General features: G+C 47.7%; 1 protein-coding gene across 2 annotated transcripts in view; it reads left to right on the top strand.

Moving 5' to 3' along the window:
* Positions 1-8588: 8588 nt before the first annotated feature.
* ANKRD35 (ankyrin repeat domain 35) overlaps positions 8589-21951 on the top strand; it is a 71763-nt gene continuing 58400 nt past the window's right edge. For both annotated transcript variants that reach the window (XM_066608723.1, XM_066608722.1), the window contains exon 1: positions 8589-8752. In XM_066608723.1, the coding sequence (XP_066464820.1) occupies positions 8666-8752 (87 nt within the window). In that variant the 5' untranslated portion in view covers positions 8589-8665. The remainder of the gene's footprint in view (positions 8753-21951) is intronic.

Raw genomic sequence — 21951 nt, 5'->3', positions numbered from 1 at the left:
AAATGTGAGTTTGAACAGACCCAGATATAATTTCTGGGATACATTATCACCCAGAGGGCTTAAGTATGGATCCCAGCAAGATTAAAGCTGTCCTGGATTGGCTCATCCCAAAAAATCTGGAGGAAGTACAGTTTCCGAATGGTTTTGCAAATTTCTACTGAAAATTTATCAAAGACTTCTCAAAAGTCATCTCTCCCATCACCTTCCTTACAAAGAAAGCACACATATTTTTCTGGTCACCAGAGGCACAAACTGCTTTTGAAAAACTCAAGACCTTATTTACTTCAGCACCAATACTGATCCACCCAAACCCAGAGTTGCCTTTTGTCGTGGAGGTGGACACCTATGACTCGGTGGTGGGAGCCATTCTGTCACAACAAATGGGATTTCAAATGCAACTACATCCTTGCGCATTTCTATCCTACACTTTATCACCTGCAGAGAAAAACTATGATGTTGGGAACAAAGAGCTTCTGGCCATCAAAGTGGCTTTCACCGAGTGGAGACACCTCTTGGAAGGAGCCCATCATATGGTGACAGTTCTTACTGACCACAAAAATTTAGAGTTACTCTGCACTGCCAAGAGGTTATCTGTGAGACATGGACCTTGTTCTTCTACAGGTTTAATGTCATTGTGTCCTACCGCCCCGATTCCTGAAATGGCAAGGCAGATGCATCGTGCAGGATATGTGCAGAGTCTGAAGAGAGGACAAATACAGACTACACAATTCCTTTCTTTAAAAAATTTTGGGCATCCTACACTCTGAAGACCTCCTAACAAAGCTTAAGGGAGGATACGAAAGGGACCCATTCTTGAGTCGTCCTTCTAAGGTTGTGAAATTTTGCTTTACAGAAGGCCTTTGGAGGCGAGCACGCCAACTGTATGTTCCCGAGGATGGTCGACTCAAAGTCCTTAAATTAGTCCACAATTCCAAGCTGGCCATTACTTGGGGATGGGGGGGGGGGGGGTCACAAAGACTTCAGAACTTCTACTTTGTTCCTTCTGGTGGTATGTGCTTGGAACAAAATGCTACGAGCTCGCCCGCTGGGTTTTCTACAGCCCCTTCCAGTCCCATCAAGGCCATGGGGATCTATATAGGGATGACTACTGTCCTTGTGGTTGTGGACCTACTTACGAGGATGGCCTACTTCATCCCCATAGAAAAAATTACCATTGCCGAGCACACCACAGAGTTGATAATCCTGGACGTTTTCCAACTGCATGGAATTCCGGATGATGTGGTCTTTGACAGAGGGGTTCAGTTCACCTCAAGATTTTGGAGACAATACTGCACGGCCCTGGGTGATACCGTAAATCTTTCCTCTGCCTTTCATCTACAGTTTAGCGGCCAGACGGAATGAACAAATCAGACTTTGAAGCAATATCTCCGCTGTTTTATCTCCCATCTACAGGATGACTAGGTGGATTATTTGTCAACAGCAGAGTTCACCTACAACAATGTTCAACACAGTTCAATTGCCCAAAGCCCCTTCCATTCTAACTACACATTCCATCTTTATTCCTAGCCTCCCTATCAACACTCCGGTCCCAACGGTTAACCATAAACTGACGGCGTTAGCAGAAACACAGAAGCAACTAAAAGAAACCTTACAGGAAGACCAGAATACCTATAAGAAGTTGTTTGACCGTAACCGCCAAGCAGATCCTACCTTCCAGTTTGGAGAAAAGGTGTGGTTAGCCTCCAAGAACCTGAAGGCACATGTATCCTCTCCCAAACGTGGGATTCTTGGGACCTTTTCCAATTGTAGCAAGGGTCAGCCAGGTGGCATTCAGGCTGAAGCTCCAGAACAGCCTAAGGATTCAACCTATCTTTCACATTTCCCTACTAAAGCCATTTTATGAGAATATGTTTGTGGGAAGACATCGACCGCCTCCCCCTCCTGTGAAAGTTCAGGGCCAGGACGAGTTTGTGGTAGAGAAGATTCTAGACTTCAGACTACAGAGAGGTAAAATACAGAACCTTGTGAAGTGGCAAGGGTATGGGCCAGAGAAGAACTCCTGGGAGCCAGAGAAAAATGTGCATGCTCCGAGACTCACAAAGGAGTTTCACAGGACATACCCAGGGAAACCGGCACCTGAGATGTCTGGAGGCCATCTTCAAAGAGGGGGGCTTCAGTCGGGGTTGAACCCACAACCTCTTGCATTCTAGTCGGCAGCTCTCCGCTAGACTATTCAGGACTTAGACAGTTTCCTTGCTGAAAACCTAGCTTTGTTCTATATTTCCCAGTTACCTAGTTCCTGCCTGGTCCTGACTCTGCTCCTATTTCTGATTGCACTTCCTATATAAGTCTAGCCCTGCCACTCCTTCAGTATGTGATTATTGAGCTCCCAGCCTGTAATCAAGATCCACTGCCACCTGCTGCTCTGCTACTACAACTGTGATCCCCTGCTAATGACCCAGCTTCCACTTGACTACGCTTCCTTTCTAATCCTCTGTACTGCAACTGTGACCACCTGCTAATGACCCGGTTTCCTCCTGACTACTCTCCAGTCCGGCTTGGTTACTACAACTGGGCTCCAATCCAGTTCCGGTAAGATCTTACAGATAATACATTGCCATGTCTGTGCCCGGCTTATCATTCACAATCCCGGTGGGTGGCTGCGAGTGCACCATGGAGCTTTTTGTTTTGGTTTGGGCAAAATGGAAAGAAGTAAGGCTGTGGGTAAACTGACCTTAGGCTTTTTAGGTTATGTGAATATTGTATGAAATGTATGTTGGGTTATTGAGGGTTATTATGAGTTTATTATGGCTTTTATATATGTGTGTATATATATATATATATATATATATATTGTATATATTTATAAATTCACACTTTGGGTGGTAGACAGGTTGGGTGGGGAGTTGCGGGGCGTGGGATCCGTGCCTTGAGCATTACCCTAGTGAGTCCTGCACATTGGTTATATGCTGATTGGCTTAGTCTTTATGTTAGTATGTTTGGGTTAGTTATTTATGCTATTACTTAATTTTACTTCTGTATGGTTTCAGTGTGGTTCGCTGGACCTGTAGTTTGAGGTTCTATAGCTTAATGTTCCTTTAGGTATATTGTGTTATATATGTTGAGTATGTGTGGGTGTGTGAGTGTACAGTGGTGGGAAAGCTCCAGACATGAGTATAAACTGATTTTTACTTTTGTTTGTGGATCATGGACCATGAGTGAATGGCCTTATCTTGCTGTATACAGTTATGTTTTTTGTATTGTTACAGTTTGGTATTTTTGTTATGTTTTCTACTTTTCTAATAAAAGATCTACAGGATGTGATTATAGAAAAGCCTATGATATAGAGACCACTCCGTTCTTAAGTTGATATGGGATTCTCTCCCATGTGTCCACCCCCAGCACCAGCTTCCACTTTCCATCCTACCGCACCATTTAATTAACAGTTTTATGACCAGGTAATAAAGGTTTGTGTTCTCAGGTCAATATTGACATGAGATTAGCATGTGAAATGTGTGAGAGTGTGTGACAAGGAAGCCATCCTTTTCTCAGACTGCACAAATCACAGCGTGGATATTTACCAACCTGCTACTGATACTAATTGGAAGATGGTATTGTAGTGGTCCGGGGGATCCTCCATGGTAGCCACACAATCATCAGTCCTGTAACACCTAGCTATGTGCTCCTAGGAGACATAGAAGGTGCTGTACGTCGGAAAGACCCCATCTTCCCCTTTCTTCACAAGCTTAAGCTACTTGGCAACAGCTGGCTGCTGAATGGCTGTTTGTTATGCTATCCCTGATTGGTAGAGGGGGAAGGGTGAGAGTCAAGAGCGGGAAAATGAGCAGGGTGAGGCAGGACGTTGGGAGGAGTTTGGAGAAAAAATGCGGGAGAGGAGACAGGAACTGAAGGAGGAGTGAGGTGGTTGTCGTCAGAGTAGGATCTGAGAGGAGGTGCACTGCTGTGTGGAGAGGATTAACGTTGCCTATTGTTGAAAGTGGGTACTTACAAGCTTCCGGACCAAGCACAGTGTGGAGGAGAAAGTTTGGGACCCATCTACACAACAGTGACCTGCACAAGGCCCTGTTAAAAGTATAACCAGGGAAGTGAAAGAGGCCCACTTCTCAAAATTACTTAATTAACTGCATAGTAATCTTCAAGGACTCAACCCTCAGATAACTAAGACTGTGGGAATTCTTACTGAGTAACCTTTAAAAGAAGAGAGAGAGCATTGAAGTGTTGAAGTTTAAGTTGTATTGTACTAAACTGGAACTTGGAACAATGTTGTTGTCTAATGCAAAGTAATACCTTTGCCATTAGTGAAGAACTGTACTTGTTGTTTTCTCAAATTTTACAAAAGCTGAAGTAAACTGAGTACTTCCAGTTTGCAAATCAAAGCTACCAGGACTCGTGTCAATTATTTCTCCACTAACCCTTTGAGTCCCTTAAGGAAGAGGTACTGGCGTCACGTGACAAAGCACCATTGATAATTGCTAACCGTAGTAATCCTTCTGCCACTGTGTGCAACCGAGATAGGCCTCCACCGCCATTACAGGGAGAGGTCGCAGAGCCACCCATGACATTTACTTTGTTTACTCGTGGTCTTCCACACATTGGTGCGCCCCGCTCGGACGCAGCAGTATCTTAACTAAAATCTCCCTTTCTCCTCTTTACTAACATAATATTAACAAAACTTTACTAACAAAATACTAATGACCACCTGTCTGTTCATGCGCGAGTTACATGGTCCGCCCCACATGATGGTGACCTTATCACAGGTCCTTCATTCCTGTACAGATTACGGGCGGACTACATTCCCTTCAAACCCCTGTGGCATCAGTTGCTATGCAATACTAACAACCACCTAGCCGAACATTAGCCGTGTGCTTACAGGACCTGTGATGATATCCCTGGTCCTGGTCCAGGTTCACCTGACCTGGGGGTGATTCATGTGTGCAGGACTCTGCTGTGCTGGTGTACCCACAGCTGCGCAGTATACCTGGAGTCCATGCCCCTGGTTGTGCCTTCACCCCCTGGTTTACTCACAGGTTCGCGCTAAGCGTTTCTCCTTCTATGGGGTGAAGCATTCACATGGAATGACAAGCCGGCGAATGCGAACAAGGTTTTTTAAGCTGACTAAAAAGTCAGCTTAAACAACCGCTAATTACGAGTGATTTTTTTTTTTTCGCATTCACACTGAACAATTATTGCTCAAATTTGTTCGTTTGAACGAATTTTGAGTGGTAATCATTACATGTAAATGGGCCTATAATTCCTGACTGCGAGTACCAGAACTGCTCAAGTGAGTCTGGATAGGTCAATAGTTAATCAGCTGGGGTCTGCCACTCAGGATTCTTTCTGATCAAGTGCTGCTGTCAGCGTTGCTACACACAGTAGGACGGATCAGAAGCAGCTGCTCTAACCTATGTGTAGTGGCTGGCGCTTGTAACTACAAAGTACAGCTGTCATTAAAATCAATGGGAACCTCACCAGCAATTACAGCTGACAGCCACTACACAGGGGTCGGAGCAGCAGCTTCCAATCCATACTCCTATGTGTAGTTGCACCGAGACAGGGCGTCCGATCAGCTAATCAGCAGGAATCCTGAGCAACTGACCCCAGCCGTTCAGCTACTGATGGCCTGAGGATACGTCTTCAATAATATTTAGCTGGAAAACCCCTTTAACTATTTGATTCAGTGATAATGTGGACATGTATCGTCAGGTTGAGGCCAACCTCACTTACAGTATGTAGCATGGGTGTTGTCACTTCTAGCGACCCAGGCTAATCTAAAGTCAGGAATGCTCTTCTACTATAGTTTTCAGGAATCCTTGTCAGAGTCCTGACACCCCACCGTGTAGCGCAGTCTCTAGCTCTGTGAGGTGGCAGGCAGCCTCTGGTCTCTCTGCACAGCACTCTCTGTCTTCTCCACATAGCCCCGCTCATATCCAGGGGCTCAGACTCCCACTGACATTTCCTCTCTGGCAGCAGCAGCTCCTCTGCAGATTGTTGCACCTCTTTTTGATGGTCCACCCGCAACACCTACTCCTCACTGTCCCTTGCACCTGCCCTGGCAGCTCATAGCAGCACCTCAGCTCTGCACACTTCCTGCATTCTCTCTGATGGCGCAGCAAGAATTTCTCTCTTCTATGGCGCTGGCAGTGCCTAGAATGTCCAGTCTAACCTACTGCTCCACGCGGTAACCTTATGGCGTTTCACGTGCCTAAATTCCTCTGCTGTATGCCTGATTCTGGCACTCAGTCTCTTAGTAGCCCACTCCCCTGTCTGACAAGGAAGCGGAACATAGTGCAGCCGAGGCGGAAGGCTGGGAGCTGCTATGGTAAGAGGGGACAATCTGGCAATGTGTATAGGGGCACTTTAGCTGGCAAGGTGTATGGGGGCACTCCGGCTGTAACTGTGTATGGGGGCATTTTTCGGCTGGCACTGTGTATGGGGGCATTCTTTGGCCGGCACTGTGTATGGGGGCACTCTTTGGCTGGCACTGTGTATGGCACAGACATGTTTATACATACCTCGTGCATATAGGTAATGTATATTGCTAGGCTGATGGAGGACTTTAATTAACATTATCTGATAGTGAAAAGGCTCTAAGGACAGCAGGAAGCAGTGCGCTGCATGAGGAGTGTCTTCTGGTGACATCTAGTGGCTGCACTATGTAACTGTGATTTCTGATAAATGAGGAACAAGATTTGGTGGCATAGTTACTTATATCAGTACTATATACACTGGTCGCAGTAAAATATAAGCTAGACTAAGAGCAACAAATGTATTAAGAGACACAAGCCACGTAATACATTAGTTGTATCTAGTGACACCAGAGGGACATTTATGCCAGCTCCCATCCGGCGTAAGTGTCAGCTATAGTTTATGCCAACTTCTGGTGTAAATTGTAGTTAAGCCTGGTGTAGACAACGATTATCGCTCAAAAGGACTTTTAAGCGATAATTGTTGTGTGCATTTTCAGCGCAAGGTGATGGCTCAAACGTTAAGTGATCACTTTGCACCCTGAGCGGGGTATGCAGAAGACAAACAGGGCAGCTTGTATTCTGCATCCAGCTTTTCTCTGCTCAGAGCGCCCAGCTGTTATACACCAGAGCGCTCCGAGCGGGGGATGCAGCAGACAAACGGGGCCGCTTGTCTTCTGCATCCAGCTGTTCTCTGCTCGGAGTGCCTGGCTATTATAACACCTGAGCGCTCCTAGCAGGGTGTGCAGAACAAAGCTGGACCCGCTGTGTTCTTCATACCCCCCCCCACCCCCACCCCCCCCGCCTGTGTTCAGGAAGCGGGATACAGCTGAAACAATAGTATCAGCTGCACCCCGCTGTGAATTCCTGATAAGGCTTTCAGCATGCTGTAAGAGAATGATCAGCGATTCCTTAACGAAAACTGCACAATGTCAGTGCAGTTACACACAACGATTATCACTCAAAAGATGGCTTTGAGCGATTTTTGAGCGAAAATCATGGTGTCTAAATCAGCCTTAAATCTGCAACCGCGCACTCGAACCCTAGGCCCCACACGCTTAAAAAGTCAAGGAAACTGGTGTAAAAATTCAATAAGTCACAAATCCGGCACAAGCTACATAATACATACGCCTCATTGCCTCATTGGCTATATCTTATGGTACAGAGTTATGAGCCTGGGGGACCTGCTGTCCTTGGGTTTAAATGCCACCCTGCACCTGCACTGCAACAGAATACATTAGTGCGTAGGTGTTCTAGAACCCCGTGTGGCGCTGCTCTAAAACCCCGTGTGGCGCTGCTCTAGAACCCCGTGTGGCGCTGCTCTAGAACCCCGTGTGGCGCTGCTCTACAGCATAATTGTCAATGTCCTATAGTTCCATAATTCTGACTCTAGGTGACATATCCTGGAATCTACGTCCACCTGTTCTGGAGCAGAGAGCATCAGTGTGTCGACACTCTTGAACCCCATATGGTCAGTGTTCTAGATGCCTATGTAATAATGTTATTCAGCACCTTGTGTTCTAGAACCCTGCAGGGATTCTCAAGCAACTCTCTACAGGGTTCCACCTCTGTTTCTGAGCCTGATGGCGCCCCTTTACATTGTTAGAGCAAAGAAACTGGAGACTAGAAATTAGGAAATGTCAATGACATTTAAAGTCCAAATAAAGTCTAATCTAGAAATCTAGGACATAAGAGGTTAAGCAGCGACATGTTGTATAACTCAGCCCATCCCAACAATTAGCATATAGAAAGGTGTCCCTCCGAGCGATTGTCACAGGCTCAAAATAGTTGTGCTTCGACAGTTCACACCTACCGTACCTGTCTTTACAGCACGGTCCCAACAGCGCCACTCCTGGTCATCCCACCACTTTGCATGTTTCTATGTTACTTGTCCTGACCAAGTGGAGGTCAAAAAAGGGGATTCCTATATGAGGGCCAGGATGTAAAGACCCCCTTAGTGTCACCTCCCCCTGCTAGTGGGGGGCCTGGTAGAGATATTAACCCTCCAATAGCCACAGAGCAGTGACTTCTGGGAGGGACCAGGATTCCACAAGTGTGTCATTGTATTATGCCGCAGGTGTCTGTATACACCCTGCCCCCCCTCACCCCCACCCCAGTCTCAGCCAGGAAATGGTTAAGTCCTCCCAGGAAGGTTTTTGCTTTTGTTAAATGCGAGTCTCTGAGTTAGTGTGCAGCTGGCATGTGCCACCACTGCCCGTATGCCAGGGAGAACTACTGAGGAGGGCATGGCTGCTGGGAGGAAGTGGCTGACCTTATTCACAAAACAGACATACACAACGTCAGCGGTGAGTACTCCATGGCACCGACTCCAGGTATACAGAGCAACTGTGAGAACACCAGGGGCAGAGGCACAGCCAGGGGCACCGACTCCAGGTATACTGCGCAGCTGTGGGTACACCAGTGCCCAGGGGCACAACCAGGGGCATTGACTCCAGGTATACAGAGCAGCTGTGAGAACACCAGGGGCAGAGGCACAGCCAGGGGCACCGACTCCAGGTATACAGTGCAGCTATGGGTACACCAGTGCGCAGGGGCACAACAAGGGGCACCGATTCCAGGTATACAGAACAGCTGTGAGTACACCAGGGGGCGGGACACAACCAGGGGTGCTGCCACTCTGACTCCAGGTACAGGGAGCAGCGGTGAGTACTGCAGGGGCGCCACCACTCTGACTCCAGGTACAGGGAGCAGCGGTGAGTACTGCAGGGGCGCCACCACTCTGACTCCAGATAAAGGAGAAGTGGCTATCTTGTGGTCAGTGCACAATGAGTACAGATGGGAAGACAATACAGGGTGAAGAGGCAGGGATGGTATATTGCACAGGGGTTGGTACAGACCACAGCGAGGAGTCATTAAAGACTAGTTGGCATCGGTGGGGCATCAACCTCACAATGACAGGAAAATGTACTGTCCTTAACGGGACTGCATACCTGCAGTATATCTTCTGTTTGTGCTGAATGCAACCTATTCCCTGTTAGCAGCAATTTTATCAGCACTCATATATCACCTAGTGCCATTGAGCCACTTCTCTTATAACGCGTCAGTACTGATATAACCTCCAGAGACCTCATATATGTGATTTCAGCAGCTTCTCTTATAACACAGTAGTACTAATATAATCTCCAGAGACCTCATATGTGTGACTGATATCAGCCTCTTCTCTTAAAACTCTCCAGCAGTGATATAACCTCCAGAGACATCATATATGTGACTGATACCAGCCACTCCTCCTTATAACACTCCAGTACTGATATAACCTCCAGAGACGTCATATATGTGATATCAGCCGCTTCTCTTATAACCTCCAGAGACATCATATATGTGATATCAACTGCTTCTCTTATAACCTGCTGAGACATCATATAAAGTAGAACCTCAACTAACGTCATTAATCTGTCCGGAAGCAATGGACTTTAGTAGAAATCAATGTTAGTTGAGGACATTATTTCCATATGAATTAATGTAAATCCAATTAATTGGTTCTAGAAGTTCCAAAAAACACACCAAACCCCATTTAATAGAGAATAACTCTGGTCTTTAATACCAAAAGCAATAACAGTAACAATACTGAATGAATATAAAACATAACTGTAAAAAATAAATTAAAGGAGATGTCCCGAGGCAGCAAGTGGGTCTATACACTTCTGTATGGCCATATTAATGCACTTTGTAATATACATTGTGCATTAATTATGAGCCATACAGAAGTTATAAAAAGTTTTATACTTACCTGCTCCGTTGCTAGCGTTCTTGTCTCCATGGAGCCGACTAATTTTTGGCCTCCGATGGCCAAATTAGCCGCGCTTGCGCAGTCCGGGTCTTCAGCAGTCTTCTATGGAGCCGCTCGTGCCAGAGAGCGGCTCCGTGTAGCTCCGCCCCGTCACGTGCCGATTCCAGCCAATCAGGAGGCTGGAATCGGCAGTGGACCGCACAGAAGAGCTGCGGTCCACGAAGACAGAGGATCCCGGCGGCCATCTTCAGCAGGTGAGTATGAAGACGCCGGACCGCCGGGATTCAGGTAAGCGCTGTGCGGGTGGTTTTTTTAACCCCTGCATCGGGGTTGTCTCGCGCCGAACGGGGGGGGGGGGGGTTTAAAAAAAAAAAAACCCGTTTCGGCGCGGGACATCTCCTTTAACATTTAACAGGTTTTTGGACATTTTGCATACCGTAGTACTGTACAGTATTATAGCAGTATGTATCACTGTGTTATCTTTATTTGCAAACGTTTCTTTACTGTACTCACCTGTACAGTACTTACATTTTGCAGTACAGTGGGGATTCAGGAGGCAGGCAGCGTTCAGTCGGCACTTTGGGGATTCAGCTGCTGTACTGTGTCAGGAGGCAGGCAGACACAGCAACGTTCAGCCGACACTGTGCACTGTGGAGAGGGGGAGGAGTAGGCGCGCGCTGATACAGGAGAAGCAGGAAGTGACCGGCATCAGCTGCGCGCAGGCTCACTGAGCGGTGCCCAGGGTCATGGAGCGATCGGCGTCCTTATCTGAGGAATGCAACTTTATTTGAGGGACCGCCGCTGCCCTGACACATCGACTTAAGTTGAAAATAGCTTTACTTAAGAGCAATGCTACTCAAGGGTTTACTGTATTTGATAACAGTCGCTGCTCCAGTACTGATAATCTCTAGAGGCAACATATATATGACTGATATCAGACGCTCCTCTTATAATTCTTCAGTACTAATATAACCTTCATAAACATAATATACGTGATATCACCCATTCCTCTCATAATGCTCCAGTACTGATATAACCTCCAGAGACATCATAAATGTGACTGATCTCAGCCACTCCTCCTTATAATGCTCCAGTACTGATATAACTTCCATGAATGCGGCAGCCAGGCTCATCTTCCTGTCCAGACGCTACTCGGACGCCTCTGCCCTGTGCCGGTCACTGCACTGGCTGACCGTTAAATACAGAATTCAATTTAAACTCTCTACCTTCATCCACAAAGCCCTCCACAGTGCAGCGCCCCCCTATATCGCCTCCCTCATCTCAATCCATCACCCAGCTCTCCGCCCTGCTAACGAAACCAGACTGAGCACCCCTCTAATTTAAACTTCTCACTCCAGCCTCCAAGACTTCTCCAGAGCAGCACCGGTCCTCTGGAACGCACTACCAAAGGCTACCCGAGCAATCCAGGACTGAAAAACTTCAGGCGTGCTCTAAAAACACACCTCTTCAGGGAGGCATACCGCATTCCCTAAACAAACATTATCCTGTCCCCCAAGTATCAGCGTGTCATTATCCTGTCCCCCAAGTATCAGCGTGTCATTATCCTGTCCCCCAAGTATCAGCGTGTCATTATCCTGTCCCCCAAGTATCAAGGTGTCATTATCCTGTCCCCCAAGTATCAGCCTGTCATTATCCTGTCCCCCAAGTATCAGCCTGTCATTATCCTGTCCCCCAAGTATCAGCCTGTCATTATCCTGTCCCCCAAGTATCAGCGTATCATTATCCTGCCCCCCCCAAGTATCAGTGTGTCATTATCCTGTCCCCCAAGTATCAGTGTGTCATTATCCTGTCCCTCAAGTATCAGTGTGTCATTATCCTGTCCCCCAAGTATCAGTGTGTCATTATCCTGTCCCCCAAGTATCAGTGTGTCATTATCCTGTCCCCCAAGTATCAGTGTGTCATTATCCTGTCCCCCAAGTATCAGTGTGTCATTATCCTGTCCCCCAAGTATCAGTGTGTCATTATCCTGTCCCCCAAGTATCAGCCTGTCATTATCCTGTCCCCCAAGTATCAGCGTGTCATTATCCTGTCCCCCAAGCATCAGCGTGTCATTATCCTGTCCCCCAAGTATCAGCGTGTCATTATCCTGTCCCCCAAGTATCAGCGTGTCATTATCCTGTCCCCCAAGTATCAGCGTATCATTATCCTGCCCCCCCAAGTATCAGTGTGTCATTATCCTGTCCCCCAAGTATCAGTGTGTCATTATCCTGTCCCCCAAGTATCAGTGTGTCATTATCCTGTCCCCCAAGTATCAGTGTGTCATTATCCTGTCCCCCAAGTATCAGCGTGTCATTATCCTGTCCCCCAAGTATCAGCGTGTCATTATCCTGTCCCCCAAGTATCAGCGTGTCATTATCCTGTCCCCCAAGTATCAGGGTTTCATTATCCTGTCCCCCAAGTATCAGGGTTTCATTATCCTGTCCCCCAAGCATCAGGGTTTCATTATCCTGTCCCCCAAGTGTCAGCGTGTCATTATCCTGTCCCCCAAGTATCAGCGTGTCATTATCCTGTCCCCCAAGTATCAGCGTGTCATTATCCTGTCCCCCAAGTATCAGACTGTCATTATCCTGTCCCCCAAGTATCAGCCTGTCATTATCCTGTCCCCCAAGTATCAGCCTGTCATTATCCTGTCCCCCAAGTATCTGTGTGTCATTATCCTGTCCCCCAAGTATCAGTGTGTCATTATCCCGTCCCCCAAATGTCAGCGTGTCATTATCCTGTCCCCCAAGTATCAGCCTGTCATAATCCTATCCCCCAAGTGTCAGCGTGTCATTATCCTGTCCCCCAAATATCAGCGTGTCATTATCCTATCCCCCAAGTATCAGTCTGTCATTATCCTGTCCCCCAAGTATCAGCGTGTCATTATCCTGTCCCCCAAGTATCAGCCTGTCATAATCCTATCCCCCAAGTGTCAGCGTGTCATTATCCTGTCCCCCAAATATCAGCGTGTCATTATCCTATCCCCCAAGTATCAGTCTGTCATTATCCTGTCCCCCAAGTATCAGCGTGTCATTATCCTGTCCCCCAAGTATCAGGGTGTCATTATCCTGTCCCCCAAGTATCAGCGTGTCGTTATCCTGTCCCCCAAGTATCAGCGTGTCATTATCCTGTCCCCCAAGTGTCAGCGTGTCATTATCCTGTCCCCCAAGTGTCAGCGTGTCATTATCCTGTCCCCCTGTGTGTATTTGCTCTGTGCCCCCAGTGTCGGTAGTCATAAAAGTCGAATGTATGCTTCTCTGCGCTGGTAGACTACAGCTATGCCTTTTGTCTCCAGGGGGCGCTCTTGTCCTGGATATGTGATAACGGCTAACTGTTCTGTTATATTTGGAAAGTTTTAGATTACAGCTAAATGTTGTCTGGATGGGCTTGAATTTATTGATTTCCCTATTTTCTTGGCATCTTACTGCAGCCATAATATTAAGCGGTAATCTGGTGGATCAGAAACGCCTTCAGCCGGTAATCACTACTTAATGATCGAGTCCCTTCACAAGCAGATTGGCCGTGGAACGACCTGTTGGGTGTTATCCTGGGAATCCCTTTCCATGACATGTCGCCCATCGTCTCAGGGGGCTTTAACACCCAGCGATTTATCGTTTGCACAAGAGAATAATGTAAGAGTTCGCTCATGTAGCCTGTTTATACAGGCAGATACATCGTTCGCTCGCAAATCGTTCATTCCCATTCGCTGTACCAGTGAATGAGAATGACTGAACGATCGGTATTTAAACCCAACGGGCTAACAGAGATTATTATACCTCATGAAAGAAACGATAAGCGAACAAATTCTCTTTTATCGTTCCATCATTGGACGCGTTCACACTGAACAATTCAAATTGGAAAGATTCAGTGATTTTGTTTTTCAAACGTTAAATCATTACGTGTAAAAGGGCCTTTGATGGCACAGCGTCTCTTTCACGGTGTATTAATCGGTGGTGATTTGTCAGGGTGGAGTTCACCTTCTGTATTGTGTATACCATGCAGGTAGCAGGTGAGGGCCGTCCTTCCCATGTCATGTATCCTCCTGGGGACCCCCCTCACCGGACTGCCAGGTGCTGGGTGGGGGCAGGGATGTCCCTCTCTCCGGCTGGCACAGACTAGTTGGGATCCTTTATGATGGAAGTTCTCATTGAACGACACATTAAGATTGTATTACACAACACAAAAGAGCTTTTCAATGTGCTGGTAAAGGCTTTGTGCACGAGGATCTGCAGTGCTGTGTGTACAGAGCCCAACTCCCCTTTATATATAGCACCTGTGTACACAACAGTCCGCATGCAACACCTACTGGTAAATTATACTGTGCCCTCTACAGGACAGCCTCACTGCTCAGGCTTACTATGTGACATAAGACCCCCAAACTACTGACCTAAGTACATGACAGTGTATAGAGTCACATTATACAGTATGGTCACCTGTGAACACCAATTCACTGGATATAATAGAAATTAGAAAAGGTTTTTAAAATTAAAATGACTTATCCTGTACTGATCTTGTATTATACTCCAGAGCTGCACTCGCTATTCTGCTGGTAGAAAACATAACAATAAAGCCAAACTGTAACAAGAAGAATAACAATATAACCATATAAAGCAATATAAGGCCCTTCACCCACAGTCCATGATCCAAAAACAAAATGAATATCCATATCCGGGCTTCCTCCCCTCCGTACACTCCCACACACACTCAACATATGGACACAATATACAACAATATACCTAAAAACATAAAACTATGGAAACTACAACTACAGGTTCAGCCATACCGTACTATACCCGTACAAATAAGATTTAAGCAATAACCTAAATATCAGTATTAATAACCTAAATAGCAGCATAAATAACCAAATACAAAACAGAAGGACCAAGCCAACTGGCAGAAAAAACTAACTGAAAATACAGTATATATGAATTTTTTTTTTTTATTGGGTCCCCAAGTGCTGCTCAATGGCCAAGCCTGCTCCTCAAGTTCGCGTCCAGAGTTTAGTTCAGGACATGCCAAGCCACACCAGGGTTTTGTTTTTTATAATACCAGACTGTGCCCGCCGCAGCCTGGGGGCCATGCCCACTCCAATAATCTGTGCCCAGAGTTCAATGTTCGGGATGTGCCAGGTTATGGCTCAAGCCATGAATCCCACTCCCCCCAACTCCCCACCCAATCTACCTACCACCCAAAACGTGAATATATACATATTAAAACAATGCAATAAACTCCAATAAACCAACATATATATCATACACTATTCACAAAACCAGAAAGCCTAAAGTCAACTCACCGACAGCCGTACTTCATTCCATTTTGCCCAAATCAAAACAAAAGGCTTCATGGTGCACTCACAGCCAACCCCACACCCCAGGATTGGAGGTGATAAGCCGGGCACAGACATGACAATGTCCTATCCCTTGAATTTAAAAAAAGGTTTCCCTATACTTTCCCTAATTTGTCCTAGACTGTCGTTAGTCTGCCCCTCAATCTTACCCTTCATAGAAACTGTCCCTGCCCTATTCCTCCTGTCTCCCTATCCTATCCCTCCTCTCTCCCAATTCGGACCCTAGAAATTTAAGAAAAGACTGTCCCTAATGAAAAACAAGCCCTCTCCATAGGAAAAAAAGCCTTACATGTGCCCAGCCTCTCATACTCCAAAGAACGTACCTTCACCAGGTCACCCAAGATGTTCCTACATACCGTATCCACGGGGAGGACTTTCAGCTCCATTGAGATTAAGCACTGTGCACTCCAGATGTGGAACCTGACCACTAGGCTAACTAGAAATAAAGTGCAGCGGTCCCTGCCACCAAGACCTCTGAATGGTCCATAAGCCCACTCCGCATAGGAGAGGTGTGTCAGCTGAGGCCAGCCTATGAGACCCCTACTCGTTGGTATACCTCTGTATTAAAGGGGCACTGAAGCAGGAAATGCTCCATGCTTTCCAGCACTTCGCTGCACTCCTGACAGGGGGCAACCCCTATCAATCAGAGGCCTGCTTCTCAAGTAACCCCTTACATACAGTCTCACGTGAAAGCAGCACCAAGCCAAGTCCCAAAACTTCAAGGGGACCCGTGTTAAATTTAGTAAACGTAGTCCTCCCTCCAGGTCCCAACTTGGGCAGTCCTTGAGTGCCAGGGGCTTCTGGAAATAGGTCAACAGATCTCTTTCATCGAGGAGCCTCATCAACAGAGTTCTGATCTCCCACATCCCCAAACCCAACTGGCGTATCATCAGAGCCAAGGTAGGACAAACCAGGAGATATCCGTGCTGTGTGCGAAGGTCCTTCACTCGCCCTCCTGTCTCCCATTCCTGGAAGAAGGGCTGAAACCATCCCCGGCAGGAGTAGACCCACGGAAGAGCCCTCTCTTGCCAGAGATTTCCTATGTTGATCTTAAAAAAGGTGTCTACAAGAAACACCACAGGGTTGACCATAGATAACCCCCCTAGTCTCCTCGTGCAGTACATAACATCTCTCCTTATTAGGTTCAACCTATTCCCCCACAACAGTAGGAAGAACAGGTTGTAGACCCGGGTTCTGGCAAAATGCATATCCTGCCCAGGAAGTTGAACAAAGGGAACAGGTATGTTTTGATCAGGCTAACTCTTTCCCGAAGGGTCAAAGACCAACCCTTCCACTGAATAATCTTCTCAATCTTCAAACACAGGATCCCCCCTTGTAACCAGAAACTCACTTATCCCAGTTGACCATAGACCCGGATGCCTCCAAGTAGCAATCCACCTCCAACACCATAAACCCAGCCTCCTCTCTCTCGAACACAAAGAGCGTGACATCATCAGCGTATGCCACTGCCCTCAGTGGCCTCCAGCACCGCCCGGTCCATCCCGACTCCCATTATATATTTCCCAAGAGTTGCGAGTAGTAGGATCTGACGACCTCCAGAATCCCTAATCTGGATCGATTCAGGGACCCCGTACTGTCAATCAGTCCAGTGACCACTTTATTGTTCACTGACATCCTACAGTTTCTGTAAGGATCGGGAAAGCGGTACTTCCCAAAATCCCTCTCAAAAACCAAGGATGCGTGTCCATCGTACTGGCACTTCTTGAGCAAAGATTTCATTCTGGAGATCTCCTCATGGCTGTCTCCAGTCAAAACAAGATGTTCAAGTTTCCTCCTCAGGCCCTGATACAGGCGGTACCCGTCCAGGCATCTGAGGTTGGAGAGCTCTAGGAAGAACCTCGCCACCCTCCTCTGGAACATCTCCCATCACTCTGACTTACTGCTACAGAGATCCAGTAATGGTACTTGGCTCTGCAGAAAATCCTCAAAAGGACCGTCTTATCTCTGCTTCCTCCAGAAGTGACGAATTCAGTCTCCACAAACCTCTGCCCATTCGGGGGGGGGGGGGGGTCTCTGTAACATTCAGAGAAAACGATATTAGACAGTGGTCGGAGAATTCCACCTCAACAACAGACACTGGTGAAGAGATGGCTTCCTCTTTCAAAAAAAACCCCTGTATACTCTAGACCTACTCATACCTCTATAATAATATTAATAATAATAATCTTTATTTGTATAGTGCAAACTTATTCTGCAGCGCTTAAAAGGTGAATCGGCTACGCTATTAAGTGTGGCGCTGTCAAATGCCAACCGCCTGTCTCCACAGCCCCCCCTATCATGGGCTCTTGTGACTGTATTAAAGTCACCTCCAAAGACAACTTGGCAGCTGGTAAAAAGGTAGGGCTTTATCCTCATGAAGAGACTCTTCCTGTCCTTTTTTTGACTGGGGACCATAGATGTTGACCAGTCTTAATTCTTGTCCCTTCATGAGGACATCTAAGATCAGGCACCTTCCCATTTCTTATTCAATAACTTGTCGGCATTCAACCACTGCGGTAATAAGGACCACCGCTCCGTTATACGGCTCAGCCGCAAGAGAAAAGTAAGAAGGACCCGACCTCCACTCCCTTTTTGCTTTATGCAAGTCTACCAAATCAGACAGCCTGGTCTCCTGCAAAAGTAAAATGTCGGCTTCAACATGGCCAAGAAAATCAAAGGCCGCAAATCTATCTTACTTAATGCTAGCAACGTTAATTGATGCTAGCGTCAGCGGAGTTGTTACCACCATCATGAGTGATTAAATTAGATGGCTTTCATCCTCATAGCCACTTCCTCAAGGTCAGAGGAAAGCCCCTGGCTTCTTTTCTTGGACACAGATGTGTCCATAGCAGGGGATCCCCCGACCCCAACATCTTTGCCTCCAGGTCCTGGAGTAGCCGCCCCCCCGGAAGGAACTATTCCTCCACGAGGAGAAGACCCAGCGCCTCCTGTTAACCCTTTCTTTGCCCTAGGAACCTTGCCCTTCGCTACCCACGCAGAGGAGGAGGAAGAGATGTCTTGAAGGGCTCGGAACCTATTGGAGAGTCCAACTGAAGGCGAGCAGGCTTTTCCTTTCAGTACTTGGCCTGGGGTGGGAGAAGATCTTGAATTCCTCCTCTTTCGTTTCCTCCTCGTGGCAACTAGCTTACGACTTTGCTCTAACCACCTCTTGCCTTTCTCATCCACACTTTCAAAGTGGGAGGAATCTCATCCTCCTCCCTCTGGATCCTCCTGTGCTCTTCATCTAACTCGCTGTCCCTCAAAGCCTCAGCCGCGAGTTTCGCTTCTGGAACAGGGGCCACCATTGACCCACCTGCCACGTGGGCGTCTGTCAGCTCCCTGCTCCATCGGCATTTCTCCTGATGCCTCTGCTCAGCAGGTGTCTTTTGCCGGTTCTTGCCAGGCTACTGAGCTCCCCCACCTCTGCTGGTCCCCTTCCCCCAGAGGCAACATGATGGCCCCCATCCGTAGGGGCTGAGACTGCATTGGCGAAGGAGCGCGGACAGCGACTAAATGGGTGACCGAGGTCACCACACAGGTTACACCTAATCTCCGCACAGGAGGCAGCTAGATGACACAGACCCCCACAGAGAGTGTACTTCAAGATCTTATAAGCGGCGCTCAAGTGTGAAGGGTCGCCACACTTGTGGCAAAGCTAACTGCGGCTGCCCCTGGTAAAAGGCCAGGATACGATTCCTGCTGAGAAAGGCTACTGATGGTATGTGAGTCACTGAGTTTCCTGAAATGCTTCAGCTTGACCATAAACATCCAGGCCCCAGACCATATGCCATGCCCATCCCTGTTCTTCTTGGGTATCTCCATCACCTCACCGTAACGAATGAGCCATGTCATAATGTCAAAGCAAGAAAGTGACTCATTATGGGTCAAAACTCATCTTCTTGATCTCGTTTTGGCGAGACACCACCTGGATGGCAAAGTTTTGCCAGCCAGGCTCACTTTTCACCAGTTCATAATTCTAGACCCTCCGAGTGAACAAAACTGATGTCAAACTCAGACATGCCGTAGAGATAGATGAGGGCAAAGATGTCAACCACCCTAAAGCCCATCTTCAGTAGAAGCTCCACTACCTTCCACCTTGGGGGACATGCATCATTGCCCCTCCAACAAAGACAGACCACATTCTTACGAGCTACGTCCTGCCCGGGTGTCAGTAGGGACCAAAGTAGGGGTCTACCCCCTTTGCTCTCAGAAGGGCCCTTAGCCATGTCTTTCTATCCAGAGAGATAGATCCACCTCTCTTTCTTCAACTGTAATTGAACTCTCCCCCTTCTGCAAAGGCCTCAGGAGGCGCTGTTGCCCTAGAGTCCAGAGACAAGGAGGGCCCCCCTCCAGCAGCGACACTGGCATAACTCCTACCAGGTGTTGTCACGGCCGAAGGGGCGACTGGAACCTGCGACCCCTCTTGCCTTACTACATTACTATCCCTTGAACCTCCACCCAAACCAGCATTCACTTGTGTGGCATCACCGTTGCCAGATGTACCTGAGGTGCCCGAAGACAGCATCAGAGGCACAACCAGCATCCTCTCCAACATTCACTCCTTTAGCTGGATCTGGACTTTGGGTTTTGGCCTTTCCAGGAGTAGCTGGTAACACCTCATCAGTTTTGTTTTTATTCTTATCCTTGTTTCTCCCTTTTTTTCTTTTTGGCCTCCGCATCACTGGAAGCCCAGGATCCTACTTGGCCAGCAGCCTCCTCCGCATCACAGACCCCGCTTGCACTGTTGCTTGTTGCACTGCTGCCACTTTCCTTGCCATCACCTCGGTCACCTCCAGCTGTACTGGCTTTTCCTGCGCCCTTCTTCCTGACCTCTCTGTCCCCATTGCCAACCAACACAGAGACAGGGGGACTGACCAACTCAGCCCTTTTCTTTCCAGCCCCCCGCTCCCGGCCTGCCTCAGAGCCTGAGTTACGGGGGTTCTTGGGGTCAGAGCCCTGATCCGACTTTTCAGCTGGACCAGCGCTCTAAGGGACCAACACAATCACCAGCCTCTCCTGCAGTTTCTCTTGTTTCTTTTTCTGCCTTTTGCGGACCACCGAATTCTTTTCTGGCAAATCAGTGCCAAACACAAAGCCTCCCATATCAGAAAAGGCTTCCAGCTGTGGGGTCTTTTGCACCTGTAGCACTCCTGTTTTCCTTCCCTTTCCCTTCCGTCTCAGACTCCTCTGATGTTGGTGGCAGTTCTACCTCCTCAGGCTGGAGACTTCTTGCACTTGTGGTTCTGCTCTGGGTTAGTGATTGCTCACAAGAGCACACAGGCTGCTCCTCCAAACTCTCCTGCACATCCTCATACTCCTCCTCATCCGAGCTCTCACCATCACCTGATGAATGAGTTTGCGTGTGGTCACTGCGCCCTGCCGCCATTTTTGCAAACCGATCATCATTAATCAGTTTCTCCTTAAAGGGGTTGCTATCTTCCAAGATCTTCTCTCTCACTTCCCGCCACATGGTAATGCAGTCTCTGCAGTCTCTTATTGCCCCCCTAGCTACTGCTTTATTCTCCTTGGACGACTCCTGCTCTTTTATCATCCTAGCAAATCACAGTTTTCCCTTCTGCAGGACAATAATCTTCCCTGCAGTCTCATAATCCTGCATATGCTTTGCCAATCGGGAAGCCAGGTCTATTACAGATTCTTCCTCCGGTCTATCACTCCATTTGGACAGTTTTGTCGCTGTCGGTGGCTCACCTTTAATCTTTCCTGACTGCGGGTCACAACCTCGCCTCCTGCAACTTCCATCGTGGCCACGCTGACAACCTGGGCTGCATCATCACAGCCACAAGCAGAACCCGCTCTCATCCCCATATTGCTAGTAGCTCCTAGCCTCCACTTTGCTGCTGACATTGCTTGCTTCTCTGGCACCTGTAGTGAAGATGTCGCTGTCGCTGATGCCGCAACCATCACTGTCCTCCCTCCGACCGAGATCGGAGGAAGGAGGTGCGGGACTCCATTTCAAACACACACCCGAGAAAGTGCACTCTTCCTGGGATCCCAGCTCGATCTTCACCTGGGACTCCTGACCACACCTTGGTTCCTGCAAAGCTCTCCAAGACACTACCTACTCCAGAGCTGCACTCACTATTCTGCTGGTGAAGTCACTGTGTACATACATTACTTATCCTGCACTGCTCCTGAGTTACATCCTGTATTATGCTCCAGAGCTGACCTTTACACATAGCATTAAAAGTCCCAGCATTCTTATGCTTCATTACCAGCTGGGAGTTCTTGCTGTAAGGGTGTGATAAGTAGCAGTATTGTAGTATTCCCTTTATCTAATGATCTCTGTCAGGAGCCCTCTAGAGGAATTTGCAGAAAATAGGATTCTTATCTCAGCCTGTCTGCACACGAATGACCCCACATGACTCCACCATAATTGTACCCAGCCC

Source organism: Eleutherodactylus coqui, chromosome 6 (assembly GCF_035609145.1).
Source record: "Eleutherodactylus coqui strain aEleCoq1 chromosome 6, aEleCoq1.hap1, whole genome shotgun sequence".
Taxonomy (NCBI): Eukaryota; Metazoa; Chordata; class Amphibia; order Anura; family Eleutherodactylidae; genus Eleutherodactylus; species Eleutherodactylus coqui.
The sequence above is the reverse complement of the archived record's forward strand: the minus strand, read 5'-3'. Positions and strand labels throughout refer to the sequence as shown.